General features: G+C 37.0%; 1 protein-coding gene across 6 annotated transcripts in view; it reads left to right on the top strand.

Annotated features, from left to right (window-relative positions):
• MAP3K5 (mitogen-activated protein kinase kinase kinase 5) overlaps positions 1-20,928 on the top strand; it is a 241,144-nt gene that overhangs the window by 107,701 nt on the left and 112,515 nt on the right. For all 6 annotated transcript variants that reach the window (XM_063622337.1, XM_055264868.2, XM_063622338.1 and 3 more), the window contains one exon: positions 19,920-20,032. In XM_063622337.1, coding sequence (XP_063478407.1) covers positions 19,920-20,032 — 113 coding nt within the window. The remainder of the gene's footprint in view (positions 1-19,919; positions 20,033-20,928) is intronic.

Here is a 20,928-nt window from a genome sequence, read left to right as displayed (position 1 = left end):
TTTTATTACACCGCTAAGAGTTTCACAGTTTATCTTAACCAAATTTATTTTTAAAACTTTTGTTTTTTAGAAATAGTGTCTTGCTCTGTTGTCTAGGCTGGAGTACAGTGACACAATCATAACTCACTGCAGTCTCGAACTCCTGGCCTCAGGCAGTCCTCGTGCCTCAGTCTCCTGAGTAGCTGGGACTAGAGTGCACGCTATAACACTTGGCTAATTTTTAAATTTTTTGCAGAGATGCGGTCTTGCTGTGTTGGCCAGGTTGGTCTTGAACTACTGGCCTCAAGTGATCCTCCTGCCTCTGCCTCCCAGAATGGTGGGATTATAGGCATGAGCCCCTGTACTTGGCCTTAACCAAGTTTTTTTTTTTTTTTTTTTTTTTCTGCTGTTACATAAGAGGAGTGTAATTGTGCAGCCCTTTTATTACCCTGATGTTTACACTTTAGGAAAATTCTTAATTGTAGGAGATTTAAAATCGGATATTTGAGAAGCATTATGCCCAGTATAAACGCTTTGGTATGTGACAATGAAATGCATAGGTAATCCAAAAAGGCCTGGTTTTCAAGGTCAATGAATCAAGATAGAAAACATCTCCTATGAAGTTAGAGTGCATTGTGTACAAGAATAAAATAGAAGTGTTTTTCCATTTGAAAACAAAATAATTTAGAAGACTGAGAGCTTTCAAGGTCGCATAAAGTTCAGTTAAGGAGCAGAGTTTTTTCTGGTTTTATTTTTGTTTCAATTTTCTGTACTTACAAATTCTGGCTCTTTTATTTTAATAATTCCCATTTAGCCTAGGAACATTAACTGCCTCTCAAAAGAGCTTTGTGTTCAAGGTTTTCAGGTCAAATTGAAGATGTCAGGATTTTTATGATTTCATTTTAAGCTATCCATTTATTTTCCAGTAAGAACAGAAAATGCTGTTAGAGCCCAAAGATTTCTAGATTTTTTTTTTAATTATACGTTAAGTTCTGGGATACATGTCCAGAATGTGCAGGTTTGTTACATAGGTATATATATGCCATGGTGGTTTGCTGCACCCATCAACCCATCATCTACATTAGGTATTTCTCCTAATGCTATGCCTCCCCTAGTCCCCCACCCACCAACAGGTCCCAGTGTGTGATGTTCCCCTCCCTATGTCCGTGTGTTCTCATTGTTCAACACCCACTTATGAGTGAGAACATGCAGTGTTTGGTTTTCCATTCCTGTGTTAGTTTGCTGAGAATGATGGTTTCCAGCTTCATCCATGTCCCTGCAAAGGACATGAACTCACCCTTTTTATGGCTGCGTACTATTCCATCGTGTATACGTGCCACATTTTCTTTATCCAGTTTATCATTGATGGGCATTTGGGTTGGGTCCAAGTCTTTGCTCTTGTGAACAGTGCTGCAATAAACACGTGTGTGCGTATGTCTTTATAGTAGAATGATTTATAATCCTTCGGGTATATACGAATAATGGGATTGCTGGGTCAAATGGTATTTCTGGTTCTAGATCATTGAAGAATCGCCACACTGTCTTCCACAATAGTTGGACTAATTTACACTCCCACCGACAGTGTAAAAACGTTCTTATTTCTCCACACCTTCTCTAGCATCTGTTTCTTGACTTTTTAATGATCACCGTTCTAACTGGTGTGAGATGGTATCTCATTTTGGTTTTGATTTGCATTTCTCTAATGACCAGTGATAATGAGCTTTTTTTCATATGTTTGTTGGCCGCATAAATGTCTTCTTTTGAGAAGTGTCTGTTCATATCCTTCACCCACTTTTTCATGGGATTGTTTGTTTTTTTCTTGTAAATTTGTTTAAGTTCCTTGTAGATTCTGGATATTAGCCCTTTGTCAAATAGATAGATAGCAAAAATTTTCTCCCATTCTGTAGGTTGCCTGTTCATGCTGATGGTAGTTTCTTTTGCTGTGCAGAAGCTCTTTAGTTTAATTAGATCCCATTTGTCTATTTTGGCTTTTGTTGCCATTGCTTTTGGTGTTTTAGTCATGAGGTCTTTGCTCATACCTATTTCCTGCATGTTATTGCCTAGGTTTTCTTCTAGGATTTTTATGGCTTTAGGTCTTACATTTAAGTCTTTAATCCATCTCGAGTTAATTTTTCTATAAGGCGTAAGGAAGGGGTCCAGTTTCAGCTTTCTGCATATGGCTAGCCGGTTTATCCAACATCATTTATTAAATAGGGAATTCTTTCCCCGTTGCTTGTTTTTGTCAGGTTTGTCAAAGATCAGATGGTTGTAGTTGTGTGGTGGTATTTCTGAGGCCTCTGTTCTGTTCCATTGGTCTATGTATCTGTTTTGGTACCAGTACCATGCTGTTTTCATTACTGAAGCCTTGTAGTATAGTTTGAAGTCAGGTAGCATGATGCCTCCAGCTTTGTTCTTTTTGCTTAAGATTGTCTTGGCTATGTGGGCTCTTTTTTGGTTCCATCTGAAGTTTAAAGTAGTTTTTTCTAATTCTGTGAAGAATGTCAATGGTAGCTTGATGGGGATAACATTGAATGTATAAATTACTTTGGACAGTATGGCCATTTTCATGATATTGATCCTTCCTATCCATGAGCATGGAATGTTTTTCCATTTGTTTGTGTCCTCTCTGATTTCCTTGAGCAGTGGTTTGTAGTTCTTGAAGAGGTCCTTCACATCCCTTGTAAGTTGGATTCTTAGGTATTTTATTCTCTTTGTGGCAGTTGTGAATAGGAGTTCACTCATGATTTGGCTCTCTGTTTGTCTATTATTGGTGTATAGGAATGCTTGTGATTTTTGCACATTGATTTTGTATCCTGAGACTGCTGAAAGTGCTTATCAGCTTAAGGAGATTTTGGGCTGAGACGATAGGGTTTTCTAAATATACAATCATGTCATCTGCAAACAGAGACAATTTGACTTCCTCTCTTCCTATTTGAATATCCTTTCTTTCTCTTACCTGATTGCCCTGGCCATAACTTCCAATACTATGTTGAATAGGAGTGGTGAGAGAGGGCATCCTTGTCTTGTGCCGGTTTTCAAAGGGAATGCTTCCAGCTTTTGCCCATTCAGTATGATATTGCTTGTAGGTTTGTCATATATAGCTCTTATTATTTTGAGATATGTTCCATCAATACCTAGTTTATGAGCTCAAAGATTTCTAATGGGACAGTCTTCAGGAGTTGATCTTGCACATGACCCTTACTGATTTATTTAGTAATGTAAGAATGCCACTTTTACTGTAGAGGACCTATCTGTAACCTGCCATTATTGTCATTATATCCATTTGTCCTATTAACACTAAAAGGGATCCCCCACTCCCCAATCTTAAAATGGAGGCCTTTTCATGCTCTTGCTTATAAAGCTATTTTGGTATTTCTTAGTGCTTTGTCCAGCTTCTGCTGTAGTGCAAACATACTCTTATTTGTGTTGGCATTGTCCCCAGCCTCCCTTTCTGTTAGAGCTGAGAAGGAAAACTGCCCTGTCAAGGTGCTCACAGGGAGGAGGGCTGCCGAGGTTGTCGGGCATCTGGCCACATGTACCCAGGATTATGCCCCTCGTTAGTCATGGGTCCCAAAGGGATGTTTCAACTGACCTTTTTTTTTTTTCTTTTGAGTCATAATCCTCTGGGTTTTCATTTCTTAAATGCTGTTGCTGGCATAAGGAGTGAGGTGTTAGGGCAGGTAGTCAGTCCCTCGGGCTTCTTTCCATGCACTGAATCATTTTCTGTTGACTTGAATAAACAGTAAGCCACTGACCATGGAAAGTTTAAGGATAAGAGTTCCAACTCAATGGAAAGAGAACCCAAGCAGTTGTGATTACAATGGCTCGTCAAACTCTTTCTGCAATTCTCCTTTTTAATAATATTAATGAATGTTCCTGACCCACAGTAGAGGGAGGAAGTTTTACTCTCCTGGACATATTATCTGATTCAAGTACTAAATGGCAGCGTGTTAGTGCTACAGAGAGTCTCTAATGTGATCTATTTTCTGATAGCTTTAGTTCTGAGTTCAGAATATGAAAACAGAAAATAGGGGAAAAAATGGCTTAGATTATTATTATTATTATTATTATTATTATTATTTTTAGAACAGGATCTTGCTCTGTCATCCAGGCTCAAGTGCAGGGGTATAATCTTGGCTCACTGCAGCCTTGAACTCCTGGGTTCAAGCTATCCTCCTGTCTCAGCCTACTGAGTAGCTGGGACTATAGGCGCATGCCACCATGCCCAGCTAATTTTTGTATTTTTTGCAGTGACAAGGTTTCCCCATGTTGCCCAGGCTGATCCTGAACTCCTGGGCTCCAGATCCACCTGCCTCACCTCCCAAAGTGCTGGGATTACAGGCGTGAGCCACCGCGCCTGGCTGGTTTAGATTTTTCTAAATGTGCTGAATTACAGTATATTGTTGGAACAAACTGTGATTCTTGACTCTTATGTGAGACAGAGAGCGAATGGTTTGAATGAATACATCCTAATTTAAGCATTAAAAAAATAGTTCTCTAACATTTGATGTTTTGCGTTGTCGTTTCCTTAGTTATTTTTGTTCATCCCAGCTCTTGAGAATGGCTGAAATAATGCAATTTGTATTTAAAAGGTTGTGGCATTTTTCTCATAGCTTTTCAATATAAAGATTTAAATTAGTTAAAGGCAGCAGTGGTGCCCGTCACATGCTAGTTAGAGGACAACTTGGGCTGCAGGAGAAGGAGCAAGATGACAGCAGAGAGGTTGAGAAGCTGGGAGGAGAGCCAGCTTTCAAAGGGTGAGAATTTGTGACTAAAGAGCTGAGACTTACATCCTAAAAAACAGCCATCAAGTTTCTGAAGTGGCATACTTAACCCCTGGAGATGATCCAAGGTAGCGTTCGGGACAAATCACCATGCCTTAGAGGACCGCGGAAGTTCTCATTGCCAGATTATCTCCACATTTTCTTTTTTAAGCAAATCTAAAAAGAAATAACCATGAAATGGTTATGCTGAATTCCTATGCAGTATGACTTATTTAGAAAATTTTGTTATATGCAGTATTTGCTCACATAGGTAGAAATATTAATAATAATTGAGCCCTTAACCCTTAGAGTTCACACAACGTTTCTGTGCATGTTACTAATGAGGGAGGCTTACAGGAACCTTGTGAAGTAGGCAAGGCTGACATTTTTCTTCCTTTTCTTAAAAAAAAAAAAAAATTGAGATAGGGTCTCATTCCGTCGCCCAGTGCAGATCACAGCTTGCTGCAGCCCTGAACTCCTGGGCTCAAGTGATCCTCCCACCTCAGCCTCCCACGTAGCTGGGACCACAGGCGTATGCTGCCATGCCTGGCTCATTTTTTATTTTTTGTAGAGATGGGATCTCACTATGTGGCCCAGGCTAGTCTCAAATACCTGGAGCAAAGTGATACTAACGCCCCAGCTTCCCAAAGTGCTGGGATTACAGATGGGAGCCACCACACCTGGTCACTTCTTCCCATTTTGCAACTGATAAAATTAAAAATCAAAGAACTCCAGTGAATTTCCTCTTGCCCTGTGATTAATAAAATTTCAGATCTTATTTTTTCAGATCCAGTGTTGTTTTTACTGTATCCTAGGCCCTCTTTCCTGAAGTTTCCAGGAATAGACATTTCCAGCAATGTCTAGATTTCAGTTTTGTTGAAGAAGTATGAACTAATGGGAGACTCACAAGGGATCAGTGTTGACACAATACTTGGAAACAGGGTGATCTTGGGCAAATTACCCTTAGAATATTCTATTTTATTACTTAAAAAAAATTAACACTTGCTTAGATGGGTTAGAATACTCTTGGCATATTGCAAGTAGCAGAACACCTTACTCCAATGGGTTTAATCATAAGAAAGTGTATCTCTTAAAACATGAAGTTCAGAAGTAGGACTGGCTCAAGTGCAGGTTGAACCAGCAGCTGAAAGACATCAGTCAGGTCCTTTTTCTTGCTATGGCCATGGGTGGCTTTGACCTTGGGCTGCCCTACTCAGGATTGCAAGATGGCTATGGCCATTCCAAGATCAATCCAGATTAGCTGTACCAGTGTCGAGGGGAACTGAGGCAATCTTTTCCTGTATCTTTCTCTTAGGACTGAGAAAACATGTTTGTAAAAACTTACTCCAGACTTTCTTTACACCTTCATGCTTCTAGTATTTCATCAGCCCCAAACTACACAAATCACCAGCAAAGAGGATGGGATTATTACAACCGGTTTAGACTAATCTCTTTGGGATGAGTGCTTTGTTGTGAGGATTAAATGAAACAACATATGTTAAAGTCCTGAAATTTAGTAAGCCTTTAGTGCTATATCCTTGGTGTTATACATCTTTAGTGAATAATTTTGTATTTTTTTCTGCCCCCCCATTTTGTATTTCTTTACATATTTGATATATTTATCCATGTTCAAAATGGACATTGACTATATTAAATTTCCCTTGTTCTAAAATATTTCTAAAAGTCTTTTTTTTCTTTCTGGATGTAGCTGAACATTTTAGCTAATGAGGGAAAATGTATAGAGTCTGCATAATTTTTACACAGGCCCTGTCTGAATTTCATGTATCAGGGCTATTGTGGCACCATGTAGGATAGGCAGTACTTGCCTGAAATCACATTTGGTTTTGGAGAAAACGGTGTTCTCATTCTTAAGGGAAGATATGAAGTCATTTTTAGAACTCTGAAAGGAAATTAGGTGCTTGTACTGTATTAGCATAATCATGTCTTTCTTGTTATAATGCCAAAAAAGATCCATGGCCAGGAAATTAAAAGCATTAAGTCTGTTTTTTGCATTAATATGTTCATTTTTCCATAGTAACTTCGGGAAGAACAGCGAGCCTGGCCTTATCAACTAGTTTTCTTTTACGTCAGTGACAGTGCTATTCAAACAGTAATGTGTGCCTAATAAAGATTTAGTTTTTACAGTATTAATGGGGTTGGCTCTACTTTGGAAGAGTTATATAACAAACTAATCAACAGACAAATAAAGACCAATGTCGATTTTCCATTTGCCAGATTAGCCTTGTTTCCTTTGTCTTGGCTTCGAGTTATGTTTCTCAGTGTTCTCTTCATTTTTACCACCCTCCTTTCCCCTCTCTCCCCACCTCCAGAGTTTTATCTCACTGTTGTTGCATTAACATTATTTTTGCTTCGTCCTTTATTGTGTCTATTATATGAGGCCCCAAATTTTGGATGATTTTTATTTTTAGAACACAAGGCCTGAAAAGTTTTTAGTAACTCAGCATGACACCAGCTCATTGGTGACCAGATGTACAGGATTCCTAAGGGATCGCTAGTTCCAGGATGACCTAGGAACTTGGGTAAAACACACAGTGTGTCCACAGTTGCTTTGTAAAAAAGTGCCCTGGAACATTGGTTTCATGCTTTGACCTTGATTTAATACCACATTCTGCAGATGATGGATTGGATGAAGCTGTGTTGTGGCATGACCAAGTTGAGGTTTTTTTTTTAAGACAGAGTCTTGCTCTGTTGCCCAGGCTGGAGTGCAATGGCGCCATCTTGGCTCACTGCAAGCTCTGCCTCCCAGGTTCACGCCATTCTCCTGCCTCAGCCTCCCAAGTAGGTGGGACTACAGGCGCCCACCACCACGCCTGGCTAATTTTTGTTTTTATTTTTAGTAGAGACGGAGTTTCACCATGTTAGCCAGAATGGCCTCGATCTCCTGACCTCGTGATCTGCCCACCTCGGCCTCCCAAAGTGCTGGGATTACAGGCATTTTGTTTTGTTTTGTTTTTTGAGACAAGGTCTCACTCTGTCACCTAGGCTGGAGTGCAGTGGTGTGATCATGGCTCACTGCAGCCTCAGCCTCCCGGGTTCAAACTGTCCTCCTGCCTCAGCCTCTGAAGTATCCATGACTACTGATGTGCACCACCACTCAGCTAATTTTTCAAATTTTTTCTAGAGATGGGGGTCTCACTGTGTTGCCCAGGCTGATCTTGAACACCTGGGCTCAAGTGATCCTCCTTCCTCAGCCTTCCAGAGTGCTGGGATTACAGGTGTGAACCATTGCACATGGCCAGAATAAGAGTATTTACTGTCTCTGTAGAGGTCTCCTAATTGACTAACGAAGATGGAGCACCTAAGGAGAGAAACTAAGGCTTGCTTTATGTAATTCAGTTATTAGAGAAATGAGTGAGAGAAATAGATATTTGCCAGGCATTATACTGAAAAGGAAGGAGAATATGGAAGAATAGGAGTGATTTCACTTAGTGAACCAAAGCGATTGTTTGCAAATCTGGCTGAGAACATCAGAATTGCTCGGGGAATTTTTTAGCAATGTGAAATTCTTTGCCCCTGAAGATTCTGCTTTAGTGGTTCCATCTGACAGCATAGATTAATCATGATTGGTTAATGTGACTATTCCCCTTGCATGAAATATTTAGATTTTCCCCATATTTGCTGTCACTCCCTTCCTCCTAAATCTTTACTGTTCTTCATAGCCTCCGAGATTAAATCTACACCCCAGCCCCACCCCTGCCTCCCCTGCAGAGCTCTTCCAAGGGTGTCTCTTCCTATCTTTCCAGCCTTCTCAGAATATGGATTTGCATTGCTGTTTAAAGAATTGGGGCAGTTATTGCAAGAGGAAGTGTACATATGAAAACTACTCACCCTTAAGAGTAATCAAATTTGAGCTGTTCTTTTTTGTTGTAATCAATTGGCAAAGATGAGAAGAGATGAGAATAATTTATATTTGCATGGGAGCACTGTAAAAGTCACTCTCCTACACTGCTCTTGAGAATGTGAATTGGTAAAGACCTTTCTGGAAAGCAGTTTGGCATTGTGCATCAAGAGCTTTGAAATAATTCATGTTCTTTGATCCAGTTCTGTCACTGGGAAACTATCCTAAAGAAATGGTAGATATGGAAACAAAGATCTGCAATGGTGTTCATGACACTGAACTTTATGGTAACAAAAAATTGGAAGAAATCTAAATATCCAAAAATAGATAAGTTGTTAAGCAAAGGATCACATTGCCAAAGGATAGAATATCATTTATTCAAAATTTGGTGGTAAAATATATATAACATAAAATTTACCCTTTTAACCATTTTAAGTGTACAGTTCAGTGGCATTAAGTACATTCATATTGTTATGCAACCATCATCACCATCCATCCACAGAAAATTTTTTCATCTTGCACGACTAAAACTCTGTATCTGCTGGACAACAATTTCCCATTCTCTCCTTCCCCCGGCCCTGGGCACCACCATTACTTTCTGTCTTTCTATAAATCTGTCTGAATTTGACTACTCTAGGTACCTCATGTAAGTGGTATTATATCTGGTTTGAGTTTTGTGTATGTGTGTGACTAGCTTATTTTGCTAAGCATAAGGCCCTCAAATCTTCCTCTGCGTTGTAGCATGTGTCTGAATTTCCTTCCTTTGTAAGGTTGAATAATAATTGTGTTGTATGTATATACCACATTTTGTTTATCCATTCATCTCTTGATGGACATTTAAATCGTTTCCAACTTTTCTGGCTATTGTAAATGATGCTGCTTTAAACATTGGTATATAAATATCTCTTTAAGGTTCTACTTTTAATTATTTTAAGTATATACCCAGAAGAAAATTGTGGTTTTGAAAAATGTTTAATAGTAACATGCATCATGATATTTTATCAATTAAACAGCAGATCATAAAAATAGGGTGATTCTCTTTTTTTGGAAAAAAAAATATGTGCGTGGTAAAAGGACTGGAAAAACACAGTTAGAACTTGGGGTTCTTTTATTTTTGTTCCTGAGTTTTCTATTATAACAAGATATGTACACAAATAAGTAGTTTGAATTGGAGGGTTATACCCCCACCAGCAGATCACAGCAGCAGGGTGATTCAGCATTAGTTTCTTCACATGCTGTCCTGCTTTGTTTCTGAGTTATTTTATGAGTGTTAATTTCAGAAATATCCCTAGAGATAAAACACACCATGAAATTCTAATTTAATTACCTTCATGTCTCATAGAAAGAATCACAACTGTTATATCACAAACAAGGAAAAATAGCAAGAACTTGACTTGAGCACAGTGTCTTCTTTGTTGGAAAGTACATATTCCAGCTAGAAATAATCAGTTCAAGAATATTTCCTTTATTTTTGATTTCTGTTGAACATCTCAGTGTGGATGCAAAAAGTGAAGTCTTTTTTTGTAAAGACTTCATCACTCACTCTATATCAAAGACTTAACTGTTTTTAAGCTAGTTTGCAATCAGGTAACAAATACAGTACTAATCATAAGGCAATTCTTGAACAAAAACCTATTGCTTTGAAAGCTTGAAAGAGAAGTTTGCATCTTTTAAATGAAATAATGAATTAAATAGTGGCAAATTATTTGCCCCCTTTTGGCTGGGTGCAGTGGCTCATGCTTGTAATCCCAGCACTCTGGGAGGCCGAGGAGTGTGGATCACCTGAGGTCAGGAATTCGAGACCAGTCTGGCCAACATGGTGAAACCCCATCTCTACTAAAAATACAAAAATTACCTGGGTGTGGTGGCACATGGCTGTAGTCCCAGCTACTTGGGAGGCTGAGGCAGGAGAATCGCTTGAACCTGGGAGGCGGCGGTTACAGTGAGCCAAGATTGCACCATTGTACTCTAGCCTGGATGACAGAGCGAGACTCCATTTCAAGAAAAAAAAAAAATATTTGCCCCCTTTCAACAAATATTTAGTGCTAAAATAAAAAAAAAATCAACAGGAGTGGAAATAACTTTGTATGGTTACTCAAATATAGCCACTAAATTTCTCTTAAGATGTAAATGTATAGTTCGCTAAGATTTATTTCCTTCTTAAAGTCTTATCCAATTTAGCTTCATCATTTTATTTCTCTATCTTTATAGTTTTGCACTTTTAATCATTGTTTAGATTTCTTTATGTATAGATTTACATATTGTTCATATTTGTATATCTTTTTGCTAAACTATGACATTCTCAGCATTATAAAACTCTTGTTTGGTGTGTTTTTATGGGTGCATTTCAGCAGTATTGCCATGTGAGTCTTTTTGAAATATTAGTCTTTTGTTTTATGAGACTGATCAAATATATTGTGAAAAACTCCATTTTTTTCTTAGAATATATCAATATCTGTTTCTGTTGTATATAGAATACAAGCTTTATCCTTAATATAAAAGCAATACAAGCTTTATCCTTAATATAAAAGCAATTTGTATTTTTCCTGTTTCATTCAACTCCCTTTGATTAAAAACAAAAACAAAAAGACCCAGAAAATAATGAAAAAGAACTACAAAAATTGTTAGTACAAACCAAAGGGTAGGCAGAGCCATACAAAGAAAAGGGCCTAGGCTTATAGAATCCAGCAGAACTGGGTAGAGTTCCTGCTTGACCACTTCCACACTGCATAACTTAATATTCCTGTGCTTCAATTTCCTTGTTGGTAAGGAATTCCCCCTACTTTAAAGAGTTGTCAGAATTAGAAGTATTATGCCTGAAAAGTCTCATTCAATGCCTTGTACCTAGTAGGTTCTCAGTAATCAGAGGCAGTTACTATTGATTCTTTTACCATTTGATGTTAATCACAGCTTTCTTTGATAGAGACTATCATCTATGCTGTTGTATTATTGTTAGAAATACACTGTCCTCATTTGTAGGAAGATTAAATATTCCCATCCATGACACCAGACTTGGTTGTGTCTCTTGATTGATGTGCTTTCTAAGCAGAGGCTTTGAGAACAATTTTGTGATTGTACCACATGTACTTTTTCCTTGGCCATTTCCATGAGAAGGCTGCTCCTTCAGGCTGGATCCCAGATGGAAGACAATGTGGAGCAGAGCTGAACCATGACACAGAGTTCATGACACAGGCATGTGGCATGAACAGGAGTTGCAAGCCACTGGGATTTGCAAGTTGTTTGATACTGTGACACTCTTACCCTAAAATGTCTGAGATAGCATCTTCAGTTGAAATGGATATCGCCAGGTGCGGTGGCTCATGCCTGTAATCCCAGCACTTTGGGAGGCCGAAGCAGGCAGATCATGAGGTCAGGAGATCGAGACCATCCTGGTTAACACGGTGAAACCCCGTCTCTACTAAAAATAAAAAAAATTAGCCGGGCGTGGTGGTGGGCGCCTGTAGTCCCAGCTACTTGGGAGGCTGAGGCAGGAGAATGGCATGAACCTGGGAGGCGGAGCTTGCAGTGAGCCGAGATTGTGCCACTGCACTCCAGCCAGGGCGACAGAGCAAGAATCCGCTTCAAAAAAAAAAAAAATGGATATCATCATTATTTTAACATCTACATTTGTAAAATCAAGTTTGAGTCTTCTTAGAAAAACCAATAAAATGAACTTGGCGCAGTGGCTCATGCCTGTAATCCCAGCACTTTGGGAGGCCGAGGCGGGCGGTTCACAAGGTCAGGAGTTCAAGACCAGCCTGACCAACATGGTGAAACCCCGTCTGTACTAAAAATAGAAAAATTAGCCGGGCATGGTGCCGCGTGCCTGTAATCCCAGCTACTCAGGAGGATGAGGCAGGAGAATCGCTTGAACCTGGGAGGCAGAGGTTGCAGTGAGCTGAAATCACACCACTGAACTCCAGCCTGGATGACAGAGTGAGACTCCATCACAAAAAAAAAGAAAAATTAACAAAATGATAAAATATGTATGAAAATTAACACAAAGAAACTAGAGAATGTAAATATGGCAATAATAAGGATCAACATGCTTGCTATGACTAAGCTTCCAGCCAATATGCTTTTTAGTAATAGAATGAAAAAAACAATCATATACCAATTCTCCAGAGGAAGCTAAATTCTCCCTAGCAGTAAATTAAAGGAATTTCTCATGACAGACTCTGTGTAAATAAAATCTACATAAACAACAATCAATAAAAGATATATAAACAACATTATCAATATTTTTATTGATGTCGTGAACTCCAGTAACATTAAGATGTAACACAGTGAATAATGTAACACAGTGAAAGTGATATGCAATTCACTTGTTTAAGGTGGTCCAAGGATGTAGTTTCTAGTAATATACTTTTATCAAGATCAGAGTTTAGATCACTAAAGGAAGTTAAAAGATTATTTGTATCTTGTATGAACTGACATGTTTACCAGTTATCTCAGCCTGGTTCTTGGTAGGAAGTGGATGCATTCTTTCTTCATTTCACAAGTATTTCATAATCACCTGCAGCGTGTCAGGTATTCTGATGATTCAAGTACCAGATGTTCATTGGTCAGCAAGGTTGATAAGGTTCCTGCTCTTACGGAGCTTACATTCTCTTGGAGCAGATAGGCAATAAAAAGAAGAATTTCAGATTATAATAAATTCTGTTAACAGATATGGAGCAATTCAGAGTTTCCATTTTTTTCTTGTGTCATGCTTACATGTGATTTTAAGAAATTTTTTTCATTTTACTCATGTTGTTATATTTATTGGCATAAAGTTGTTCCAAATGTCTTTTACTTTGCTTTTAATGCTCATATCATCTGTATGGATGCCCCTCTTTTTGTTTATGAGGGCTTAGCAGTAATTTTTATTTCTCTCTCTTTCATGAGAAGTCTGCCTAGGAGTTTATCAATTTTATTAATTTTTGTAAAGAACCACATTTTGACACTATTTTCTTTATTGCATGTTTGCTTTTTATTTCACTGATTTCAGCTCTTTTCTTTATTATACCCTTCCTTCTACTTTGAAGATGATATGCTGTTCGTTTACTAGATGGAAGCTTGGAGCATTGATTTTCAACCTTGCTCCTTTTCCAATATCTACATTTAAAGGTATAATTTGTTCTACATCCCAGACATTTCATCTATTAGACTTTCATTACCTTATATATAACAACATATATATATTGTTCAGTTTAAATACCTTCTAATTTTCAGTATGATTTCTTCTTTGACCTTTGGGTTATGTTCTGAGTTGCCCAATTTCCAAATATATCTTTGTTTGTTGTTCTGTGGTTTAATTCTATTGTGGTGAGAGAACACATTTTTAATCATTTCAGTCCTTTGAAATTTGTTGAGAAGTACTTTACGGCCCAGAATATGGTACACAGTTGTTAGGTGTAGTGTTCCAGATAAGTCAGTTAGATTAACTTGGCTAATAATATTATTCAAATCTATATCCTCACTGATAATTTTTGTCTGTTTGATCATCACTGGGAAAGTGTTTTAAGATCTCTACCTATGATTGTAGATTTGTATATCTGCTTTTTTAGTTCTGTCCATTTTTTCTGTATATGTTTTGAAGCCATGCTATTAGATACATTTGGGACTATTATATTTTCCTATTGAATTTACCTCTTTATCATTAAGAAACATTCCTTTTTTCTCATAATGATTTTTATCTTAAAGTCAATTTTGTCTGATATTAATATATAATTATAACATTTATTTAATATTTGGATAATACATCTTTATGCATCATTTCACTTTCAACTACCTGTGTCCTAATACTTGTTAAGTATCTTTTCTGTATAAAATGCTTGGGACCAGAAGTGTTTTGGATTTTTTTATATTTTTGAATTTGGGAATATTTGCATTATAATTGCCAGCTGAGCATCCCTAATCTGAAAATTGGAAATCAGAAATTCTCCAATGAACATTGCCTTTGAGCATCACATTGGCACTCAAAAAGTTTTGGATTTTGGAGCGTTTTAGATTTCAAATTTTTTTATTAGGGTTACTCAACTTGTATTTACAGTGTACCTTTTTAAAATGAATATAATTGCATTTTTTGCTGTTATTGTCCAGTCTAATTTGAAAAATCTCTCATTAGGAATGATTAGATCATTTACATTTAATGTGGTAACTGATAGTTGGGGCTATATCAATAATATTGACTATTTGTCTTATTTATTTTTTATTTGTCTTACATGTTTTTTGTTCCTTTAGTCCTCCATTCTTGCTTTATTTTTATTAACTTAGTATTACATTTTCTCCTACATTAGCACTTTAGTAATAGTTTTCATATTATTCTTTGAGTATTCCCTAGAGATTACAACGTGCATCCTTGACTTTTATAGTCTACCTTACATTTTGTGTTTTACTGCCTCCTGAACAAGGGAAGAAACTTGGAGCAGTTTAAATAATCCATAGATTTTAAATGATTTTTATATTTTAGATCTAGTCACATATTTACTCTTTCTGATGCTCTTTCTTTCTGAAGTTCAGTGCTTCCAAATGAAATCACTTTCCTTTAGTCTGAAGCACTTTTAGTATTTTTTTATAGTTCAGATCTGTTGGCAACTAGTTCCCAGTTTTTGTCTGAAAATATCTTTTTTAGACTTTTTTTTTCTTTTATTACTCTAAAGATGTCACTACGTTGTATTCTGGCTTCCATAGTTTGTATGGCAAAGTCTACTGTCAATTTTACTGCTTCTTTAAAAGTAATGTATCTTTTTTCTCTGGCTGATTTTAAAAGATTTTCCACTGTGTTTTCGGATTTTGGTAACATGTTTTGGCATTTAGACTATAATCATCTTATTTTATCCTGCTTGAGTTTTGCTGAGCTTCTTGAATCTGTAGGTTGATGTTTTCATCCGTTTTGAAATGTTTTTATCCATTATATCTCACATATTTCTTGTGCTCCATATTCTTTTTCTTCTTTTTCTGGGGCTACAGTAATACATAGGTTAGATGGTTTAACTGTGTCTCCTCTGTTTCTTATGCTTTGTTGTTGTATGTGTGTGTGTTTTCTTTCTTTCTTTTTTTTCTATATCTCTGCTTCAGTTTAGATACCTTCTATTGACATGCATTTTAGTTCACCAAAACTGTTTTTCCACTTTGTTGAATTAACTTGTAAGGCTATACATTGAATTATTGTTTTCAGGTATTGTATGATTTGGTGCTAGATTATGTGATTTCTTTGATTCTGATTCTCTTTTGAAGTTGTTTATATCTTTTATCCATTTTATCTTTTTCTCTATATTCTTTACCATATTTGTCATAATTATCTTAAAGTCCTTGTCTATAAACTCTAGTATCCGAATTATCTGTAGGTCAGCTTTTCTTGTCTGTGTTTGCTCTTGTTTATTGGTCACAACTTCCTGGCTTTTTGCATGTCTTGTATTTCTCTATTGTATCCCAGACATTTGTATTAAAAAATTATTGAGACTTGGAGATGATTTTATTTTCACTCACAGAGATTCTCCCTTTCCTCTGTTAGCCAGATAGAGTAAGAAGCTGATTACCTCAACAAATGCAGTTGAGTCGGGTTGGGTCTGTTTCTATTTTGTCTCTGCTTCTTAGCTGTGACCCTCTTGAACTTCTAATTGATAGGCAGGCAGATTTCTATCTTCTTATCCTTTAAATACCATTGGAGATTTCATATCTTTCCTTAGGAGTTTGGTGTTGAGCTCTTTATTCTCCAAAATTTGGTAGATTTATTTTTTTCTGTTTCTTTTTTTTTTTTTTTTTGAGACAGAGTCTTTCTCTGTTGCCCAGGCAGGAGGGCAGTGGTGTGATTTTGGCTCACTGCAACCTCCACCTCCAGGGTTCAAGTGATTCTCCTGCCTCAGCCTCCCGAGTAGCTGGGACTATGGGCATACACCACCATGCCTGGCTGATTTTTATATTTTTAGTAGAAATAGGATTTCATCATGTTGGCCAGGCTGGTCTTGAACTACTGACCTCAAGTGATCCGCCTATCTTGGCCTCCCAAAGGGCTGGGAGCCAGCGTGCCCAGCCCAAAATGTGGTAAATTTCTTAAAGGGAAGACTTTTTTCCTATGGTTGTTGTGGACTCCTTTCCCTAGTGGGACTTTCCTCCTAAACACTCAGGAGATTTCACTCTGTCATCCCAGCTCTACTCCACGCCCTAGCCTCCGATACAACTCAGCATTCAACGAATGTCCTGTGAAGAAAACAGCCACACATTTGGGGCTCCTTCAGGTTTCATTCTGTCATGCCAAACCATGCAATTATCAAGAAATCCACTAGTTTCTCTTTTTCTTGGTAAAGTTTAAAATAGACGGAGTTTCTCTGCCGATGCCAAGCCCAAGCCTAATCTTAGGGTCAGAATCAGCAAATGCCCCATGAAAGACAACAGCAATTCAGCTCATCTTGGAAGCCCACTTCCCTCTTTGGAGTTTATTTCAGTGATTTTTTTGTTGCTTCCATAGATCTCCAGTGTCCGTAAAAATGTGTTTTTGATATGTATTCTTATTTCCCCCTAGTTACTGAAGCAGGAGTGATGGCTCCCAAGTAGACGACTACATCTTACTTGGAAACACAAGTTTTCCCCCTCACATTTAATATTTGTCCACAATATAAATGGCTATGTAGGTTCCCAGCATTTGTATAATATTTTATTCCATGTTATACTTTATAGTATTATTGGAAATTTAATTTTTCATCTTGTAACAAATGCCGTTGTAAATGAAACTTCTGATTACATGTTTAATGTTTTTTTCTTGGTATAAATTTGTAAATGTGTAATTGTTTTGTTAAGAAGTATACAATTTTAAAAAATTTCTATAGTTGGCCAGGTGCAGTGGCTCACACCTGTAATCCCAGCACTTTGGGAGGCCGAGGTGGGCAGATCACCTGAGGTCTGGAGTTCGAGACCAGCCTGACTCACATGACAAAACCCCATCTCTACTAAAAAAAAAAAAATACAAAAAAAATTAGCCGGGCACGGTGGTGCATGTCTGTAATCCAAGCTACTCGGGAGGCTGAGGCAGGAGAATCGCTTGACCCCTGGAGGCAGAGGTTCCAGTGAGCCGCGATCCTGTCACTGCGCTCCAGCCTGGGCAATGAGAGCGAAACTCCATCTCAAAGAAACAAACAAAAATTCTATAATTTTGATATTGGCAAATTCCTGCCAAGAATACTGTACTTCTTTGCTTTTACAGTATGGGAGAATTCCCACTTCCTGCAGTGGTATGCTAATGATATATGACAGGATTTTATTTCTTTTGTAATATACCTACATGCCCTTTTAATCTCCAGAAAACATTAAGACTTTTTCCTCAATACAGTACTCAATTTAGTCTCATGGATTGAGGGGAGCTCGAGAAAAATGTGAATTATTAATTTTATTGGTATTTATATTTTCATTTAAAATACAAAAATATATATTGTTTGTGGTAACAGAAAAACAGATATAAGCCCAAATATTTATTTGGGTTGGTTTTGGCACGTAGGAGGTATTCAGCCAATATTTATTGATTCATTTCCATATGTCTTCATTTTTGCATCTTCCTTTTCATATCTTTAAGAGACATTTCATGTTCTTCGGTTTCAGGGAAAATGCCATAATGTATTTAATGAAAAATATTACGTATCTTGATATGAATTGGTAGAAAGGGAAGTGTCTACTTCTTTCTTCTCCTAAATCCTTTTTTGTTGGGACATTATACTTGCCTCTGAACAAAGACAAAGAACTTTGAGACTTATGTTAGTCTAAGACCTGTAAGTTGTGACTTGCCTTGATATAGTTTCGAATATCTGTAGTCTAGGTGTATATACTTTTTTCATTTTAGAATGGAAACATGTATACTTCTGGAAACATTAAAAAATGCTTTTTAATCACCTATAGTGATGCAGTGGTACCTTTTTTTCATATTCCATAGGTACATAACTATCAGAGCCAACTAGTTAAGATTCATAGTTATTTTTGCTTCCATTCAGAGATGCTTGTTCTACTTAAAGAGCAAGATGTTTAAAAAAGAGATGTGGTCCTCAATATTCAGAAAAATATATTTTTTGTTTTCATTTGATGTTTAATTTACTTTAAATTATGGAAAATTTTGAGTATATATAAAAGCCAAGAATATACACGTATTGTGCCTACAGTATACACTATTGTGCCTATCACTATGTTTACTATTCCTGTCTTTTATTTACACAGTTATGACTTAGGTGAGAATGCTTTTATCCTGGAATTGTAATGTATTTCTTCCCACATAACCTTTTTTTGGTATCATCAAATGGTCATTTGTTAGATATTTAGTTCTTATGTTTTCTTCAGCATGATTTTTTTAAAAATTTAAGTTTCATTTTTCATGCATTGGCCTCAGGCAGTTCCTCTTAGTCACTAGGGCATTTATTTTATTTTTCTCGTTTTACATACCCCTAAGTGAAATTATATTGAATATCATTGCCCGTTTAATGATGCATGTGAGGAAACCCTTAAATGTATCCTAGGAAGTATTACCTTGAAAATAAAGTAAATATTCAAACACTGAGGTTCTTTTAAATATTGAAGTATTTTCAAAGGTTGATACTAGGTCTTATGCATATTCAGAAAAGTCTTTTTATAACTCTCTGAGCCAAAATTAGGATGTAGAGACACAATCTCTGCTTTTTTAAATTTCACCCTATAATTGACAGTCTATTTCATTTTTATATCATTCTTATGGAATTGATCATTTCAGTGTGTTACCTCCTCAGTGCTCTGTATATTTTTAAGAGTTTTTAAAAACTACTTTGAAAAATATGTGCCAGGTTCTCATTTTTAAATGTTCATTGCACACACACACACACACACACACACACCCTGAATAATGGCTTCCAAGTAGACGACTACATTTTACTTGGAAACACTAGTTTTCTTCTGACTTTTAACATGCTTCTACAACATAAATGACTACATAGCTTTCTAACATTTGGAATATATGTTATTCCATATTATACTGTATAATATTATTGGATATTTAGAGTAATTTTTCATCTTGTAACAAATGCCCTTGTAACTAAATTTTCACATTCATGTATTTCTGGTAGATGACTGAAGAGAGGATTTTTTTAAAGACTAGGGTTACTAGGTAGGTTGGGGGTGAGCTAAGTGGGGGAAAGCAACAGAGCTGTGGACAAAGATAAGCAGTTTCTGAAGCGTTAAGTCCGAATAGCACACCAGATTCTGGGGTGAAGGCCAGTGCAATATTTTTACTTGCTCAGACATTGGAGTTATACAAACAGAAGCTATTACACACCCAGGGTTTCATGATTGAGAAAGTTAACTTGTGCATTTGTGGTTTTTTATAGGTTCAAAAAGGCATTTGAATCTGAGCCAACACTACAGTCAGGAATTAATTATGCGGTCCTCCTCCTGGCAGCTGGGCACCAGTTTGAATCTTCCTTTGAGCTCCGGAAAGTTGGTAATTACAACTTGATATTTTACATGGAAATCAAGAAACTGGACCTAACTTTGTGCAAAGGAAAAGAATCATGAATAGATAAATCTTTTACTTTCTGTCTTTTCATACTTCCCAAAGAGAAAAAAAAAACTTATTATATCTCCTTGTTTGGAGTTTCATACTATTGTACAGAATCCTGATATTAGGACATAATTCAGTTTTTAGTTTATCTTACCTGCTTCTAAAAGTCCCCCTGGTTAATATTCCAGCTCAAACTAATATTGAGGATATGAGTCCTGCATTCAGCCCCCAACTCCCAAATAAGGTTACTGTTTTGTGAGACATCAGGAATATTTCCTATTTTAGATTGCGCTTTTGTGGTGCTTTTTTTCAAAAACCTCTGCTATTTCCTTTATCTGTTTCTCAAGCACACCTGTCCCTATGATTTCACTGGTGTTGGGGGAAGAGCCTCCCAAAGCCCCAGGAGCAACAGGTTAGGCAAATGGTGGTCTTGGTAGGAAGTAGGCTCCTCAGACCATCTTTGAATCATAGCCATCGACAGAATGTGCTTTTGTCCCTTTTTTCTGTAGACATTATCTCATCTGCTGCCTTTCCCTGAGAATTTAAAGAAGTTAGGGCATCTTAGTGAACACATTTCAAGTGATTTTTTTGGTTTTGGCTTTGATCACGTTTTTTAAAGATTCTAGGTACTGGAATCCTGTCTATGGGAATCATATTTTGCTCCGTTGGGTGTCTAATGACCCCCTTTCAGAGAACCTTTCCAACTCTTTTAGGAGCTACTACAGACATAGAAATATTCAGCCTTGTTTTTCATAGGGAAAAAATAACACGTTCATCTTAGTGAAGCTATGAATTGTAGAAGAAATTTTTTCTTTAAAATTAAAAAAAAATTTTTT

The sequence above is a fragment of the Symphalangus syndactylus genome, chromosome 2 (assembly GCF_028878055.3).
Source record: "Symphalangus syndactylus isolate Jambi chromosome 2, NHGRI_mSymSyn1-v2.1_pri, whole genome shotgun sequence".
Taxonomy (NCBI): domain Eukaryota; kingdom Metazoa; phylum Chordata; class Mammalia; order Primates; family Hylobatidae; genus Symphalangus; species Symphalangus syndactylus.
This window is presented reverse-complemented; position numbering and strand designations above follow the sequence as displayed.